The sequence below is a fragment of the Channa argus genome, chromosome 23 (assembly GCF_033026475.1).
Source record: "Channa argus isolate prfri chromosome 23, Channa argus male v1.0, whole genome shotgun sequence".
Lineage (NCBI taxonomy): Eukaryota > Metazoa > Chordata > Actinopteri > Anabantiformes > Channidae > Channa > Channa argus.
Genome location: NC_090219.1, coordinates 3,639,835 through 3,657,261, shown reverse-complemented (window position 1 = coordinate 3,657,261; position 17,427 = coordinate 3,639,835). Strand labels below are relative to the sequence as shown.

Sequence of the window (17,427 nt, the reverse complement as noted above, 5' to 3'; positions counted from 1 at the left end):
TTATTCTGGTGGGATGCATCAAAAACTGTCAAGTAAATGTAAAAAACAAAATCATCTATCTGATGGTTTTTGAGATATTTCAGTCTGGATCAGTGAACTGACCCTCCCATAGAACCACTATTAATATGAGTTTATATGAATCCAGAAGGGAAATGGGATGAAATTTAAGACCTTTCTGTCAAAAGCTATAAGTGGGATTGTAAAAAGCAGTAAAAAAAAAAACTGTCCAAAGCTACAGAATGTTCTGAACATATATTTTGCAGTATTCCTGGTCATTTGGGAAATTTTAGAAAATATTTAGCTTTTTGCCTGAAACTATGGTGAGAAGAAACTACTGTCGTGTAAGTAAAGTATGAAATGTATTCATAATGGAGTTCGCAGTTGTTGCCTCAAAGTTGTAGAAAACAAAACTACATGGTTTTAATATTGAAAATGAGTGTTTTTTAATATTTAAGCGAATTGTTTGAATTTTTATGTACTGCATTAAAGTCCTTCATATCTGCACATGACCAATGTGGTGAGGCAGGACGTCATTGATTCAGAAGGAGCTTCCTGCCTCAGCCTCTCTGATACAAAGAGTGAAGGGCTTAGCTCCTCGTGTACGGAGAAACACCAGGATTTCCTTCTCAGTTGTTGAACATCCCTATTCAATTTTAGTATTATTAGATTATTGTTTGTTAATGATCACATTTTTTCATTTTCAATACTATCATTGTATTGTGAAGACCATAATAAGGCCTGTGGAAAACAAAAAACTAAGACAAAGTTGGATCTCTTTAAATAAATTCATTTATTTTTTAGGTTGCTATCCTTAATTAATACAGACAAAAGCAATACCCAACTACCAGAATTTATAAATCATTATAATCATGTCGTGAGCATCACAATGAACAGTAAATTGAAATATGTACAATGGAAGACAAGGACACATTCAAAATGGAGTTAATCCAAAATCAATCTGTAAAAGAAGAACGTGTCCATGGACACAGACATGGGAAAATCACTTTGAAACATGTCAAGAACAAAGTTCCAAGCAAAAAAAAAAAAAAAAAAAAAAACTTGGCAGAAAGAAAAATGTACAAGGAGCAAAACGACTTCTAGTCGTCACAAAAAGAAAAAAGTTACATTTGGTACCACGGTTGTAAACTAGATTGGATTTATGTCACTATTGCATATGCCATTAGGTAAAGTGTGTCAACAAGGCAATTTAATAAACTATAATAAAATAGACAGAGTAATTTTTTTCATTTAGTCAGAGACTGTGAGGGAGAGAAGCATACAATACACTGTACAGCCCCCCAAAAAAAAAACAACCCATACCCCTTTTAAAAAGGTGTAGCCAAAATCTTTATACAGGAATATCATTGCAACATAGGTCAAATCTAAGTACTCTATATCTTTTCTATAGATTTTCTTTTAGTTAAATTCTTTCTATGTACACAATATACACATTCAAGCCTCTGAAGATAAATAGATACCACAGCATGGTACAGCTCCAATATTATTCAACACTGTCACAACCATTTCCCACATTACATCTGAGCTCAGCGATACATTCACGCAGGGTTTTGAAGTTTTACAATCTACTGTACACTAACTAAAGGGGTTGTGAGTCAGTCGGGAGTCAGGATGAGAAGGCTGTAAGGTAACTGACCGTCTGACGCTCATGTTGGAGGTTCAGGGGTTGTGCTGCTTTTCTCACTTGGCCTGTTATGACCAGCAGCTAATGATTAAGACTGGTTGAATTGATTAGTTAGTAATCGTTGTGTATGTATGTTGTGTTTCCTGCTGGTACATTCAGCCTTGCTTTAACATGTAACATTACATAATTCTGTTTAGCCAGCTAATGCTGTTATATATTTTAGACAGCTGGCTCTCTACTGAACATCCATCGTGGTGCCAGATGTGGCTGTTGGCCTCTCTTATTTGACTTTTTCTGTGTTGCTGAACCCTCCTGCCCCCGATGCTTATGCAGCAGTCCCGACAGCCCTTTCCCCTTCATATCAGCACTCGTTAGTTTACCAGAAACCATCTCCACTGGACCCCAATCAACATTTTAAATCAGGCTCCACCCCACCATTATCCTCTCAACTAGACAGGTGTACCGCCAAATGATATCACAGCAGGGCGGCCTGCGTCGACCCTGACGGCAGGCCGTAGGTTTGAAGGTAGGAGTGTTTGAGGTTTTTAGGCTCAAGTGACTGAGGAACTGCGGGAGGTACAGTGCATTCAGATACCTGGTGTCGAGAGGTCCGAGCCGAGCAATAAAGACATGCAGAACTCTTGAAGACATTTATAAATATATTTCTTTAAGTCCAGCGCTTTGATTGGACAAAAAATAAACTAGGTTAGAATAAATAAGAAATTAGTAATTAAGAAAATACTTTAATGTCAATACGATAAATCAGATCTCAAGCAGCCTGTACTGTACATTTCTGAAATAATATACTTAAATGATATCTAGGCTTTTTTCAAACAAGAGAATAACAATATAGAGATACAGGTCCAAATAGAGATACTGTAATAGAATATTTATCTCTCACTTCGTAGAAAACAAGGACAGTATAGACATTAAGGCATTGGGTAGGTCTTATCAGACATTCATCTTCCAAAAAATAAAAATAAATAGAATATCTAATCTAAATATAGTTAATTTTTCAGTGTACCTTGGTATCCTCACTACTGTGCCATTTTCATGGCAGATTTTGTTGTTCACTGACGTACCAGTTGGTCGTACTTTGTCTCAGAGCCACACACACACACACACACACACACACACACACACACACACACACACACACACACACACACACACACTGTCACAGAACTACTCTAAAGTAAATAAATAGAATCTGGGTGCAATTAGAGATTTGTTATTGTCTGGCTATCTTTGCTTCTGTGCTAGTGCCAAAATTTGGGTCACAGGAGAAATGGCCTCAAGCACAGGAGTGAACATGAGACACACCACTACATAACACACACACGCACACACATACATCCACCTGCTCCACAGGACACAAACACACCGGTCCTGCTTTCAGCAACTTCATAACATGCATAGATGGTGACCTGCTTGCTTCCTAAGTGTGTCTGCGTTTGTGTTGCTGAGGGTCCAGACGGTGTTTTTGGGGCCACAGACTCCGAGTGAAAGGGAACGTAAATTTGTTTTTCTCAGCAGCAGGTTGGTGAAGACGCCAATGAGAGGACAGAGTAGTCACTCAGTCTGCAAGAGATGACAAAAGAGAAAAAAAGAGAGTTAGAGGAAAAAGATATTTTACTTTAGATGCTACAATTCATCCTATAGTCCGATTTAACAGTTAAAAAAAAAGCTGAGTATTTGCATCAGCATATCTGGGACAAATAACTATTAATCAACAATGGTGACATAACAAAAGACTTGAAGCTGCACTGTGAATTGTTTGTGTTGTTATATATCAAAATGCATGGTGGGTATCCTCGAGGTCTAATAACTGTCAAATGCATTTACTTCTTCACAAAATGTATGCAAAGTAGTTTTTTTTTAAAATGAGTTAATTCCTTATTTACTAATGTAGTCTGGCTTGCAGTCTTCTTTGCTGCCTGGGCACATCAACTCTCCATTAGCCGAACACGATAAAATCAGTGCTCCATGGCATCATTATTGTTCACCACAGGGTACCTTTATTATTTCAGAACATCCAATGACATTAAACTATTTTAACATCTCTAACAAATATATTTAGTGAGTTGAAATCTTTTTTTAGTTTGTTTATTTTCACTCATTTGAAAATTCTAACTGAGTATGTAACGGGTACAACAGGTGTTCAGAGCTCTTTTCATTACAGAAGTGCTTCATACAGTATGTGTGGTTGATTAAACCCCAGTTTTTAGTCGGATTATTTTCCCCAAAAACAACGCCAGGGGCAACAAAGCAGACCTTTGAGACGGCAGACATCAGAGATTTGGGACCAGAGTCTCGTACTGTACAGTGTGATCTCATTCACAGACGCAGATTAGCCTTTTCTACTGTGCCACAATAATTTGACACTCCTGAAAATAAGCCTGAATAACAGCCAGTGGTGAACACACACACACACACAAGCACAAGTGACGTTCAAACTCAGTTTTTTTTAATGTGCATTTTTTGTCTTTAATGGTTATTTGGTCTGCTTATTGTGTGTATGCATTAGGAATAGATTTTGTACTGTAGGCTTCAGATACTGTACTTTGTCATTTTGTGCTCATAACACACCAGCTGTTTTGCCTGGAAAGCTCTTAAAAGGGAGGCTGGGGGAGGTGTGAGAGTGGGAGCCTGGTTGGCAACGGTAGTAATTACATAATCTAGCATGCAGAGTGTTTGGGGCTGGGGGTCTCCTGTTGTGCTGCTGTGTTGCTATGGACACACACTGAGCAGAAGAGGATCAACTAGCAGCACTGAGGCATCTCTGATATTATCAATACACTGAGCAACTGTGATTGCTGCACCAAATATGTGATAATTATGGCCATAGTTGTGGTGTCTATATATTTGAATGGTGATTATGGTCTTGGTTGATTATGTGTGTGTGTGTGAGAGTTTGAGTGTCAAGTGGGTCAAGTGGAAGTTTTCAGAAAGGGCTGAAGTCCCACTGTGAGGGCGGCTCCAAAACTCAATGTGTGTGTGTTTGTGTGGAGATGACAGACGCTGGGGTATGTCATGTCATGGTTTTCTGGGAATCTTTTATAACTGTTAACACTGATAAACTTCTCCAAACTGTTTCTTTTAGTTCCCGAAAGATGTTTGAAGATGTCACCCTTAAAAAAAAAAGTACTACATTATATCTCTAAATATCACGACAGTTATCTTTGGAAGCCTACTTTCACATGATGAACATGAACAGAAAAGTCATGAGGACATTATGATGTTAAGTCACTAAATGACATAAGTCCCTGTATTTTATGTAATTTTCTATTCAAACATCAGCCTCTATCTGTAAATGTACATATGATAAGTCAATTATGTGATTCAGTGATTTGACTGCCAATATCCACAGAGATTTCTGTTGATCTTTGCTTGATTTGTACTCAATAACAAATCTGCACAGGCTACTGTGAACTAATGCGCACACCTTGCATTATGTATTCCCCAGCTGCTGTCCATGGAGTAGCCGCTGGCTCTTGCTCATCTGTCCCCTGGCTGTCTAATCTCGCCTGCAGAGGCTGTAATCTCATCTGGAGCCCTGGCTGGCTAAATGTGGGGAACGCTGGCCACGCATTTATCTAACAGCTAGCGCTTCTGTCTGGAACATCCTGGCCTACTTTAGCCCCCTCCCCTCCCCCTCCTCCTCCTCCTCCTCCTCCTCCTCCTCCTCTTCCCTGTGCTACCACACACACACACACACACACACACACACACACACACACACACACAGGCTGGAAACTCTGACACAGGAGCCTGCGGTGTTACGTGTGCATGTTTGTTCTCTATATATCAAGTAACGCGGCATGTCTGGATTTCCTGCTCCGGCTCTTTGCTTTGTATTGTTACATTTGCAGGATTTCGGCTTCAATGCCTCTCTGACGTGGATGTAAATAACCCATTTTAGAGTTTGTAATTTGTGAATGTGTGCTAGTCGCACAGTGCAGGGAGGCAAAAAAGGCACTCAATTGGGATGATAAATAAAAACAGTGGTCACATTTAGGGATAATTCCTCAAATGTCTGAACAAAATGTGGAAAATCTAAAGAGGATACAATAAACATAAATTATTGCAGCTTTTATACATAAATGTCTGGTGAGGCAGCCAACAATATGTCATCAGATTGTCTGAACAACACTCTAGAAAACTGAAGGTTCTGAGTTTCATGCCACATCACACATGTCTGAAATTTTGGGTTCTGAATTCTGTCATGTTGCCTCATTTGAAACATTTTCAATGTGATGCATCTTATGAACGCATCTGACTTGCCCTGTGGCTGCACAGGGAGACTCCTGTCCTTCCTAGATCAACATCAAGTAGTTATTCATCCAAACTTTAAAACATCAGCAAATGAACATGTTTAGTGTTTCCAACTGCTGCTGCTGCGTAGATACAGTAGTGTCTACAGCTTCAGTAAAAAACATGAAAAGAGGAAACTGAACAAAAATAAGTGATGATGTAACATGCAAGGCTGTGCATGTGTGTGTGTGTTTCATAAATTAGGGTTCGGAAACAGGGCTCTTCTCCAATTCCGTCTCTGCATCAAAACAAACCTTATGACAGTCTCTTCTACTGGCAGGCTTAGAGTAAGAGACGTTTTCTAATGCATGTGCTACTGTGAGAGCAGCCAGGAAAATCTGTGTAAAGTGTGTTTGCATGTGTGTGAAGATAGCCTAGCACGGCAGGTTTCGCCCCCTCCCCAATATACCCCTAATACACACACACACACACACACACACACACACCCATTCCACTTCCTTTTTGTCTCCAACTACACTCCCTCACACACTTGCTCTCTGGAGTGTGGCCATCTGCCTCTAGCACTCAGTAGGGACTCCAAGTGTCACAGCAGGGTTTATCTTGTCTTGGACCCCTCCTACCCATTTTTCCCCCTTCCAGAGAAAACTGGTGTCTAACTCTAACAGTAGTAGGTATGGCCTCACTGTGCTAATAAAGCTTTATGAATTGTCAAAGAGGAAGCAGTGGCCGTCAGATAAAGGTATTAGTCAGACGAGGAGGTGGAAACTGAGACGGCTGACTTGGCTAATCTGGGTCTGGTACAGAACATCCACCTGGCTGAGCTGCAGCAAGCCAAGAGAGACGGGCAGCTCAGGTTAGAGTAGAGGTAAACACCACCTCCAAGTCACATGTGTTGGCCTCCTGACAAAAAACAAGAGGTAAACATACACCTGACCCTTATGCCAGGTATTAAGACATCTAAGCTAACTGCAGGTGAAGCACCAAAAACAAACAAACAAACAAAAACAACCCAGCTGTCAAAAGTTTATTACTGTAGGGTTTAGTTGAATCAGATTTCACACAGACAGGGGTTGTGACATGGGTCTGGGGGGGGTAAATGCTAAGTTCCATGGGGCAGCAGCGCCTGTGCTTTGATCTTGACAAACAAGGCGCATCTTCCTCCAGAGCGGTGGCATCCAGCCAGATGTTACCCTGACCCCGGTGTCAGCAGGTTTTCATTCCAGCCAAATGACATTTCACTTAGAGGGTAAACTAATCGGTGGAGTCAAGGCATGGAGGTGGTTGGCTGGAATAAAAACCTTTTGGGTCAGGGTGGCACGTGGTCCCAGGGGCTCAGCGTGATGTCCTGATAAACACAAAATCAAAGGGTTCTGCCACTGGGGCGCAGTGCCAAAAATCCCAACGCACTTTGTCCTCCTTCACCCTGCTTTGCCACTCACAGCAGCTGGACTGAATGCGTAAACAAGTGATCAGGTCTGCCATTACAGGCTCCCAGAATGCACCTTGATCGAAGGGGAGGCCTTAGCAATGAGTTTGTTTGTTGCTTTAAAGCAACCCTGGCCTTCTCTTTTTACCACTCCCCCCGCCCCCTCTCTGCTTGTCTTTCTTCTGCTAAGTAAACAGCCTAATGAGGCAGAAGGGCAGCACAGTGCACGTGTCATCCTGCTCCATTATGCACACATTCGTTCGCTCTCCCACAAACAGTGAGGCAAGCAGCAGTGGAAAACAACATAGTTCCCTTTCTTATGCTTTCTGCACATCTCTGCCAAGTGATCACGGATTCAGGCTACACCACTGGAAAAAGAAAAAAGATTCCTGGAAGGAAAAAGAAAACACATAACTTGCTCTGCATGTGTACGTGCTACAGTCTGCATGTATGTGCCTGACTCTTTTTCCCCTCCCACTCCGTGGTGAAAAACCTTCACGGAACATGTAGCTGAAAATGAAGGTCTGCAAGAATGCAGCAGACCAGTGAGACTCCCGTCTCCAAACACAGGAGCCTTGTGGGCCAAATAAAGCAAGGGACAAAGACAGGGCTCTCTCACAGCAATTTTTCAAAGCCGATCTGCCAGGAATGTGGTCAATGACATCCAGTTACCTGTTGCCCCGTTTTGTTGTTTCCCCCTTGCTGCTTGCAAGGACACAAACACATATTCACTTGTGCTGGGCCTCACATGTCAAAATACAACCCCTGCCGTATACGCCCACTCCTGTATGTGCTCACAAACACGCTCGCCCGCTGTGTTCAATGTACTCCTCTGGGACAGGGTGGGTCACACTTTGCTTTAATGTCAACATTCTAGATTGTCCCTGTTTGTTTACACCGCCTGCTGTCCCACACCACAGCTTTATTTTCTCATTGGGATATTCTGGGACATGGTATTGATCATGGCATGGTGGGTCTACAGAGGTCGCATCAATGTGCAACACATCCTAATGCCTACCCAAATGAAAAACAACAACTCGAAATCTCCATGTCTCAGTGTCATATTACAACAGACAGGAAGCCCCAACTATCAGTTAAGCAGCCTCTGATTTCACATTCACTGTTTATAACAAATCTTTATCCATCCTTTTGGATATTTTGTACAAAAAATAAAAGTTCCATTCATAATAAGCGTAGGTGGAATTCTGAAGTCTACTACCCACACCAGCAGCAATAAAGCAGCCTCCTGCTCCGTCATGGTGCTTGTTTACTTCAGAGCTCTCAGCCTGGTCACGTTTCACAGCAGCCTCTGCTGCGTTCATGGGATATGGGAAATGCTTTAATCACTGCTTTGAAAATAATCTTTAAAAAACAAAATCTTTGAAAGGAATTTAGAAGTAACTGTAACTCTCCTCCACGTATTTATGCCTGTATTTGGTTATTACACTGCCAAAGTAATTGTAGCTCCAAAAGTAAGCTACTCTGCAAGCACTCAAAAAAAGGAGTTTAGGAAGAACATCTGAAGGCAGCATCTGCACCACCTACTCACAGCCAGTTTGAATTTGAATTTGAATTTAGAGGAAATGCATGTTTACCAAGTCTCTGGTATTTTAAAGCCACTCTCACATGGTCTAAGCAGTAAAACTAATCTGTTCTGGTCATAAAAAAAAAAGCAATTTCAGACTTTGCAAAAACAGTTGCTCTTCAAAACAATCTAATTTCCAAGCTAAAAATTGACATGGATTATTTACCAGTAACACATTTGACACGAACTCACCTTTGACAGTGGTTGCAGCCTCCTTGAACCCCAAGCAGACATATGGTGTGCTGTGTAATCCATTGATACCCCCTTTGCAGCTGCTGGTGGGTTTGAAGCCAACCAGTTCCTCACACTTCTCCACATCCCTGTTGTCCAGCAGGTTCAAGGCAAGGTAGTTCAGTCCATTTGCGTAGCCAGCCAAGCTCTGGTGGTTCACCGGGCTGCTATACTCCTCGTCTGAGCCCTCACTGCTCCGGGATGAGATGTTCTCCACTGAGCTGTGCCTCTTTACTGTATCCCCACGAGCGAACGAAGGGAACACCGGGGTCACCGTAGCAGTGGAAGAGAAGGTCTCGGAGCTGTGGCGGCGACGGCCCTGTGGGTTTGCCCGGACTACCTTGGCGGAGAAGTCAGGGTCCACCGTGGAGGAAGAGCTTCCTCCTAGAAGGAAGACCCCAATGGCTTCTGGGACTCCCTGGTCCTCCAGAGAGAGTCTCCTCTCCCTGCTGCTCTGGCTGCTTGATAATAAAATAAAAAGATGTTTAGGAACAAGTAATTTCCACACTGCATTTATAGAAGAGACTACTGAGCTACTGACCAAAAATATGTTTAAGAGAAATATTAAAATGTAAAGGATATTTACTTTACATGCAGTATTAAAGATTCAAAAACCTTCAAAAGTCTTGTTACCACCAACTCCTTTTGGATCAGTATTGAGTTAATAAAGGAAATGAATCAGTGATTTTCTCTTATACCTGGACTGGCATTATCAGTGTTGATCCTTATTTGATATTCTACATTTATTCATAGATTAAAAATATACAATCAGAGATTTTAAATGCATGTGATGTGTATGGAATCACTCTTTTCAGCCTGACTGTTTGAAATAAATAAAAACCAACATAAACAAACCTTGCAGTGTTCTGAGGGACGAGCTGAGGGGGTGAGCTGGTCAGCCCAAATGTCATCTCAGTGTAGTCATTTTTCACCTCCTCCCCAAGGCCCTGAGACCCCTTCTCACTCTCCAGATGGTACACTCCATCCTCCTGTGAGCAGGGGCACATGGACAACTCTGGGAGAGCATCCAGATGCTCAACAGGAGTGTCAGCCTCCTTGAGTGAGTGTGAGCCAAGCTCCAGGTTTATGTAGTCTGTCAGAGAGGACCTCCCTGGACCCCCACTGCTGGAGGCCAAAGATGAAGACCGGCTCTCTGTAGAAACAATGGAGGGTGGGGAGAATGTGGTGCCATTGAAGTCTATATTAATGTATTCTCCAGGGCTCCGGGGCTCTCCGGGCAGGGGGTGCTCGTTCATGCTGGGCAGGGTCCTCAGGGTGTCCAGGGATAGCCTGTTCGGCCTGCCCAGCCTCCCTCTGTAGGACATGATATCCGCCCGGGTGTGCCTGACTGGAGAGGGCACAGAGGGGCTGAGTGGAGATGTCTGAGGAGTGTTGGGGTGCATCACTGAATAATAGTCTGACTCCCCCATCCTTTGCCTCAAACTTTGAGGGCTCATCAACACATACTGGCTGTTATCTTCATTGTTGGAGGTCTGGGGTTTAGCAGGTAATGTCAGGGAACCGCTCTGGTAAGAGGGCCTCACTAATGCAGGTTCAGCTATCAGGCCTATGTTGTAGTCAGGTGGGGTGTGGAGTGGAGGTGGGTTTCCAGGAGACATGTTCATATATTCACCATGCCTTTCTGGGCTCTCCATGGAGGATTTGGAGCCACACCACATTCTCATGTAGCCATTGTCTTCCAGGGAGCTGCTACAGGGAGAGTTGGTTTTGTAGGTGCTGCTGGCAGCACCCTGAGGATGCACCCTAGGGTTCACAATCTGCTTTGGTGCTGAGACACACATGGGGCTCATGGGCACATAGTTGTCTATCTTGCCAGACTGGGGAGCTACACCTGGCGTCATTGGCATGTAGCCATCATCGCCAAGATTACTGCTGGAGCTCCTGGATGAACCAATTTCTACGTCTCCATAGTCCTCTGGGTAGAAAACTTTGGGCGAGGCAGAGTGAGGATTCTGTCCATGGGCCATCCTCATGAGAGTGTGTTCATCAAGGGAAGCTGAAGACAGCGGTGCCACCACCCTCTGTTGACGTGGTGTGGTGAGGGAGTGCGTTCTCTTCCTGTAAGCCTTGTCAAACAGTACTTCACTGCCCAACCTGCTGCCACTGGCCCCCTCCATTATCATGTACCCACAAGGATCACTGTTGTCGCGGGATGGAGGTGTGCTGGACAAGGAGTCAGGGGTATCACTGCGTGTCAGGGTAAGGAATCTGGTTTCACCTGGGCTGGAGCTGTAATCATCACATAGCATGAAGCCAGTGTCACTAAGGGAGCCAGAGATGGAGGCACTGCAGCTGAAAGGGCCTCTTATTTTGTCAGGAGTGGAGATGCCAGCTCCCCCTCTGGGTGACATGCTGATGGGGCTGGAGGCAGCTGGAGGGGAGTTGGACACTGGCATTGAGCGGCTGTGATGCAGGTTGGAGGAGGACTCTAACATTCTGCAGGTGCGGCCACTGCTGAGGGTGTGAGACCTGCTGAGGTGATTACCAGAGTTGGGACTGGTGGGACTACCATTCACAGATATGGACATAGATACAGGGCGGGTCACACTTCCATCTCCCTCACTGGCCGTTCTTATCCGACAGGATGTTACCTTTCTCCCTGGAGAAGAGGCAGCCATGCTATCTGTTCTGGATCTCCTCACCAGACCCGTCTGACTTGGAGGAAGGTTGTTGAGGTTGCGTCTGGTGGGCACAGAGATGGGGTTAGTGCTGGCAGACTGGCTCTTGCTGCGTGGCCTAAACTCAGACAGCTCCTTCATGGCTTTCATAGCCTCCAAGATGGTCTCATGGATGTTCTGAGCCACAACTGAGTCCTCTACCTGCATCCAGAACTCCCCGGGCCCCGTGACCGCTGACCGGCCGACCTCGATGAAGAAGAAGTTGTCTGAGTGTCCACATCTCCGAATGTTCATGAGCTGTAAACTGACAGCAGCTGTTTCAGAGTTCAGTTTGATAAAGCTGATGTTCCGGCTGGACAAACACAGCCGGTACACTCCGATGAGGTTCTTGATCTGCCCCAAGCCTTTGGATTTCAAGTTGACCTGCCATACCTCCTTATAAGCAGCTGTGGCTGGAGAAATAAGTCCGTAGCTGGCCTCTTCAAAGCCCACTAGTGAGGAGGTGGAAGCGGGGCTGTCGTACACTTTCCCCTCAGCTATTAAATCAGTCAGGACCATGTACCAGCTCTCCTGCTCCTGCTCGTTGTCTGCAGCCACGGCGAAGTACTCGTCCTTGGTGTAGAGGGCGATGAGGTACTTGTGTTTAGCGTCGGCTCGTTTGTTTACGCACAGACAGGAGTCCAAAGTTATGACCCGTTTGGCGGCAGACTTGTTTCTCCATTTCTTCTCGCTTTCATAATACTCGAGCCGGGCAGCACAGCGCTCACTGGGCTCCCGCAGCACGAAAAAGCGCCGGTGTCCGTGTTTCTGCTTCCTCAGGTATCCGCACTTCTTCACGCCATTCGTCCCTTTAGATAACAGATGTCCTCCCGTCGCCGGAGGACTTGCCATTTCAATCAACGTCTCTTTAATTAAGTTCCAGATCAGTTAACTCCTCTATCTGTGAGAAACTCTGAGCGAAAAATAAAACAAAAACAAAACAAACAAACGCACAGACGTCAACTTTAAAGGTTACTAGTTTTGTCTAATCCATAGCAGACGACGATAGTTGTGCGCGCTGTCCGCCACGGTAGAAGACACAGCACAGTTGGATCAGACTGATCCGATCTTGGAGAAAAACAACATGTGACGCTGCTGCTCTAAAAACAGAATAAAACACAGAGTCATAGGGGGCGGGGCGTCGTCCAGGGGCTGTGCCGGTCCATCACGCGGCTACGGCGCTGCCCATTGGCTCGCTCAGCCAGTCTCTGCAGGCAGAGCCCGCCCCGGCGATTCCAGCAGCTCTGTCGTGGAGAAACAGAAATTATCAGAAGCCAAGTCGATAGCAAGAATTCCAGCATATCCCGCTGTTAAATAAAGAAGTACGCAAATACGAACGCTCACACGCACATGGGTGGTGTTGCATAGGCTAAATGTGATGCAATTACACCTCCATTCAATTATATTCGCTGTCTGTTGTTTTGTTTTTACATTTTGTTATGTGATTGACAGGCCAATTGAGCCCATTTGGATTAATGAGGATTTGAAGTGGGCAGCATAATGCTGGATTGTAACCATTCATTTATCAGGCAGCAGCACTGTAAACAAGCCTGACGTCCCACTTGTTATATAAGGAGTGTTGTGGCCTATTTTTAAACTCGTGGGTATTCCTCTCCAACTGGAACTTTGCGTTTCCAATTTCAATGTCTCACCATTTATTCTCCTCTCTGACGCCACAAAAGTAGCTAGATATGGTAATAATTGTTCTCTTTATCTCTTGGAAGTGTGTTTTTATTTTCTGTTTCCTGTGTGGGAACAATAAGCAGAGGTGACCTTTTCTTGTTTGTGATTGGATATTTTTTCATGCCTATGGTGCACATTTACAAAATGTTCCTGTTTGAATGAAAAACAAACATCACAGATACAGTAAGAGGGGGATGACTCAAGCCAATGTGTGCAATGACAAGCTGCAGAAATGCTGCCATCATCTGGGTGCTCAGGTTCACTCTCCACACAACTTCTCTCCCCAAATGATTGACGCAACAACAAAACGACAACAAAAGCATTCTTCCATCAATATAGATCTCATTCGGACACAAACAGAAGACACCATAAGGCAGTGATTGGTATGATAACAAGTGCTGGGAGCAACCGCATTAGGCTGTGAAGAGCTTGTCAGATGACAGGAGGAAGCTCCCAGGCATCTGTTCATCAGATCAGCTTGGTAATTATGTTAGTAATTCTCCCAGTGATCTTCATGATCATTAGTCATGTCCCTGCAGGGGCAGACCAGCAACCATACCCCCCACCCCTTACCCAAACACAATAATCTCCCAACAAGCAGATTACACCTCTGCCATTAAGGTGTCTGTGTGAATGGGATTGTACAGTTGACCGGTGGGGTTTCATCCTTATTAATGAGCAAATCTGCCCCTTTATACAAACACACAGATACTGCAGATTAAGGGTAATCCTTGCCCTCTCTAATCACTATTGTTCTTATTACTTTTGTTGATGTCCGGTGTGTTTGATCCCATTGACATTTGGTTGATGCCTATTTTTCTGTTTTTGCACAAGTGTTATTTCATCAGGGTGTTGTGTGTGTTTTCAGCACTGGCCACCACCTATAATCTAAGATATGAACAAAAAACATAAACACCCCTATCAGAATTTGGTAACGCACTGATATAAATACCCTGGGGCACAAACAAAGGAACAAAGAAATTATTGTTGACATTTAACTGGCAAAGATGTGGAATAACTTGGCAACAGTACTGAGAGAATCCTGTTGAATACTGTTTTGCTTATAGTCCATGTTTTGCAGGCAGCCCATGGGAGCTGAGGTACTGATATGTTCTCACAGGCTTTATTTCAACCTGTACCTGTGCAAGACTAAACCCAGGGATCACATATTAGTGCATTAACGTCCAGGTATGCTACAACTTTAAAAAGAAAAAGTCCACTACAACTCAATTACCCTAATCCTGCTTATACTATTCAGTCTTTTTTGATATTAGATTGAACATAAGTCAACACATCAAATAAACTGAGTTTATTCACTGCAAGCAGAGTTTGACAGCTGCAGAGTGGAACAGGAGTGAAGTAGGAGCTCCTCGAGCACAGCAGAATATTTTGAGATTCTTTCCACAGCTGGTTAATTTTCAACTAGACAAGGTTACACTGCCCCACAGTGTGAACAGGTCTGAGGACAGACACTTGTTCTCTTATTCCTAGAAAATCACTCCTCGTTTTGCCAGGTGATTGTCTGCAGCTTTGAGTGTCAGGTTTCTGGCTGAAAAAAGATTTACCAAAGAGAAAAGTCAGGGCCCACTCAATGGCTTTCTTCTGGATGTTTCAGTCCAAATGAGTAGATATTGTAGGTGTCCAAATTTTGTTTTTGGTTAAAGGACTTTTTCCAGGGGACCAAAATAAATGTATATGAAACAAATAGTCGTTAGTAGGCCCTTAAAGGACACCTGGATCTAGTTTGGGTGGTACATGTGAATGAAACTTCCCTCTTACTTCACTATATTTAAATATCTGTCTTCTTCTAGCTGAAAAAAATGCCTCCAATTGACATCATTTGAAGGAGCCTTCAAATGATGTCAAGATTATGTCATCTTGTCGCTCACAGTATAAAGGTTGTAACTGTCGTCAGCCTGCTTTCCAGAGCTTCTCCAGATGACATGATATGAACTCCTAATTATAAAAAACTCCTCCGGGTGATGTCATCTGGAGGAGTTTTTCAGCTAAAGGCAAAGATATATTTTATTCTAAATTAGTCAGAGGCAAGTTGAAAATTGGTTAAATAATAGTGGTAGAATTGAAATATTTATTAGTGGGAATAGAAGTAATGCTATAGTAAGTAACAGAAGTATTAATGGTAGTAGTTGTATTGTCAATAGCTGAATCGAAGTGGATTACGAAAGTAATACAAATTGTGAATGTAATATATCTAAAATGCAATTTCACTGCTACTCTGCCATGTTAGGCATGGCTAAATACTTTTTAACAAGACTGGTGGCTGGTCAGTTTATTAAAAGTAATGAAGGATACAAATTAATTTGAATTCAACTGCTTCCTCGTTTATGTCGGAAATTATCTGAATGAGTAAAATCCATCCATCCATCCATTATCTGTAAGTGTTTATTCAGTTCAGGGAAACTCACACATGCACGAAGAGAACATGCAGGAATGAGTGAACTGCCCAAAAAACTTTTTTTTTTTTTTTTTACAGTTTTTCTTAACTACTTAATTGCTTTACGACACTGGGACCCACTTGATCTTTGTATTCTCCACACCCCTTTATCTAGTGCACTTGCGAAAATTATGTTCCCAGAGGGTTTGTTCATTTTCACAGTATTTCTTTAGACAAACAGGAACAAAAGCTACAGAAAAACAACATCTTAACATGTAAGAGTGCAGTTGAATAGTGTTGAAAACAAAAGGTGGAGGAAATTCCCACTGGGATCCTCACTGGTGACCTTAACTGGTGGCACAGGCTCCCAGATCTTCTGAGGATTATGGGCTGGAGTATAAACTCCTCCGGGATTAGCTTCTAGGTTGCCAGATCCTGACACAACAAAGCTGCTTTTCGGTGTGTAAACATATACAGATAGGTGTACCGGAGGGTCACAGGAGAAGGGTCAGATTAGAGCCCAAGGTTGTTGTTTTTTTTTCTGTTAACTTTTACCATCTTATCAAGTCCTAATAGATGTCTTCACATAATTTGTTTGCAGTTCAGTTTACAGCGATTAAGATCAGTAGGTATATCCTCAAATTCTATACACTAAAACACGTTGTTTGGCATTTTTCCTTATACATCACTTAAATTGATCATTTTGAGGTTCAATGATTTTACAGCTCATAAACTAATGGATTAATCACAGCATCTCACTTTAACAAAAGATTTTCTTTTGTTATTTTAGCTTATATATTATTTTAGGGGTCAATTTTTTTTTTTATATTTGCCCTTTACTATAACGTTTACACACATTGTAGCTACATGTTTGAAATCACACCACAATCACTAAAGAACCTTAACTATTAATAATTACTAACATATCCAGGGGGCTGAGAGGTTACTGGAGTAGTTCTTAGCTAAAGCACCACTGACCTCTGATGGCTGATTGGTGAAATTGCAAGACCTGATAGCTCTGATCTTTATGTTTACATCTGTATGTTAAAGGAAAATAAAGTTATGATGATGAGATAGTAGAGTGCAGCTCTGCATTCTTTAAAAAGTTCTATCAAATAAATAAAAGAAATTGAAAGAAAGGAAATTTGAGGGTTGCCACCCAAATTTACCTACAAAATTGAAATAATAACGATGATAATAATGATGATGATACAGTGGGAAAAAAATCTGTTTTAATCACACATGGGCCTATGACAGTTTTCCCACCAAAGAGGTAGAAATGAGAAATGTGTTGACTATAAAGATGTGTATGATAGAAGCTGATTTATTAGTGAGTGATACGTTGATTAGATGATAATCAATACATATTCCAAATGATAATACATGATCAAATGATTAATACAAATTAAGGATTTTTAATAATGTGACCAATTTAGGAAGAAATTAGGAATAATAATATTAGTGCCAACCAGGGGTTAAACTGGCCTCCCCAAATGTTCTTAAACGTGTTGG

The 17,427-nt window shown here is 42.7% G+C and overlaps 1 protein-coding gene across 2 annotated transcripts; it reads right to left on the bottom strand.

Moving 5' to 3' along the window:
- Positions 1 to 771: 771 nt before the first annotated feature.
- LOC137108817 (insulin receptor substrate 2-like) lies at positions 772 to 12,937 on the bottom strand. Of its 2 annotated transcripts, none has more exons than XM_067493880.1 (3): positions 10,015 to 12,937; positions 9,121 to 9,620; positions 772 to 3,223 (listed from the first exon to the last, which is right to left on the bottom strand). In XM_067493880.1, the coding sequence occupies exons 1-3, from the start codon at positions 12,687 to 12,689 to the stop codon at positions 3,219 to 3,221; spliced, it is 3,180 nt and encodes a 1,059-aa protein (XP_067349981.1). In that variant the 5' UTR covers positions 12,690 to 12,937; the 3' UTR covers positions 772 to 3,218. The 2 variants fall into 2 exon arrangements, with proteins under 2 accessions (XP_067349981.1, XP_067349983.1); XM_067493882.1 differs by having other exon boundaries at positions 9,121 to 9,617.
- Between the last annotated feature and the right edge of the window lie 4,490 nt (positions 12,938 to 17,427).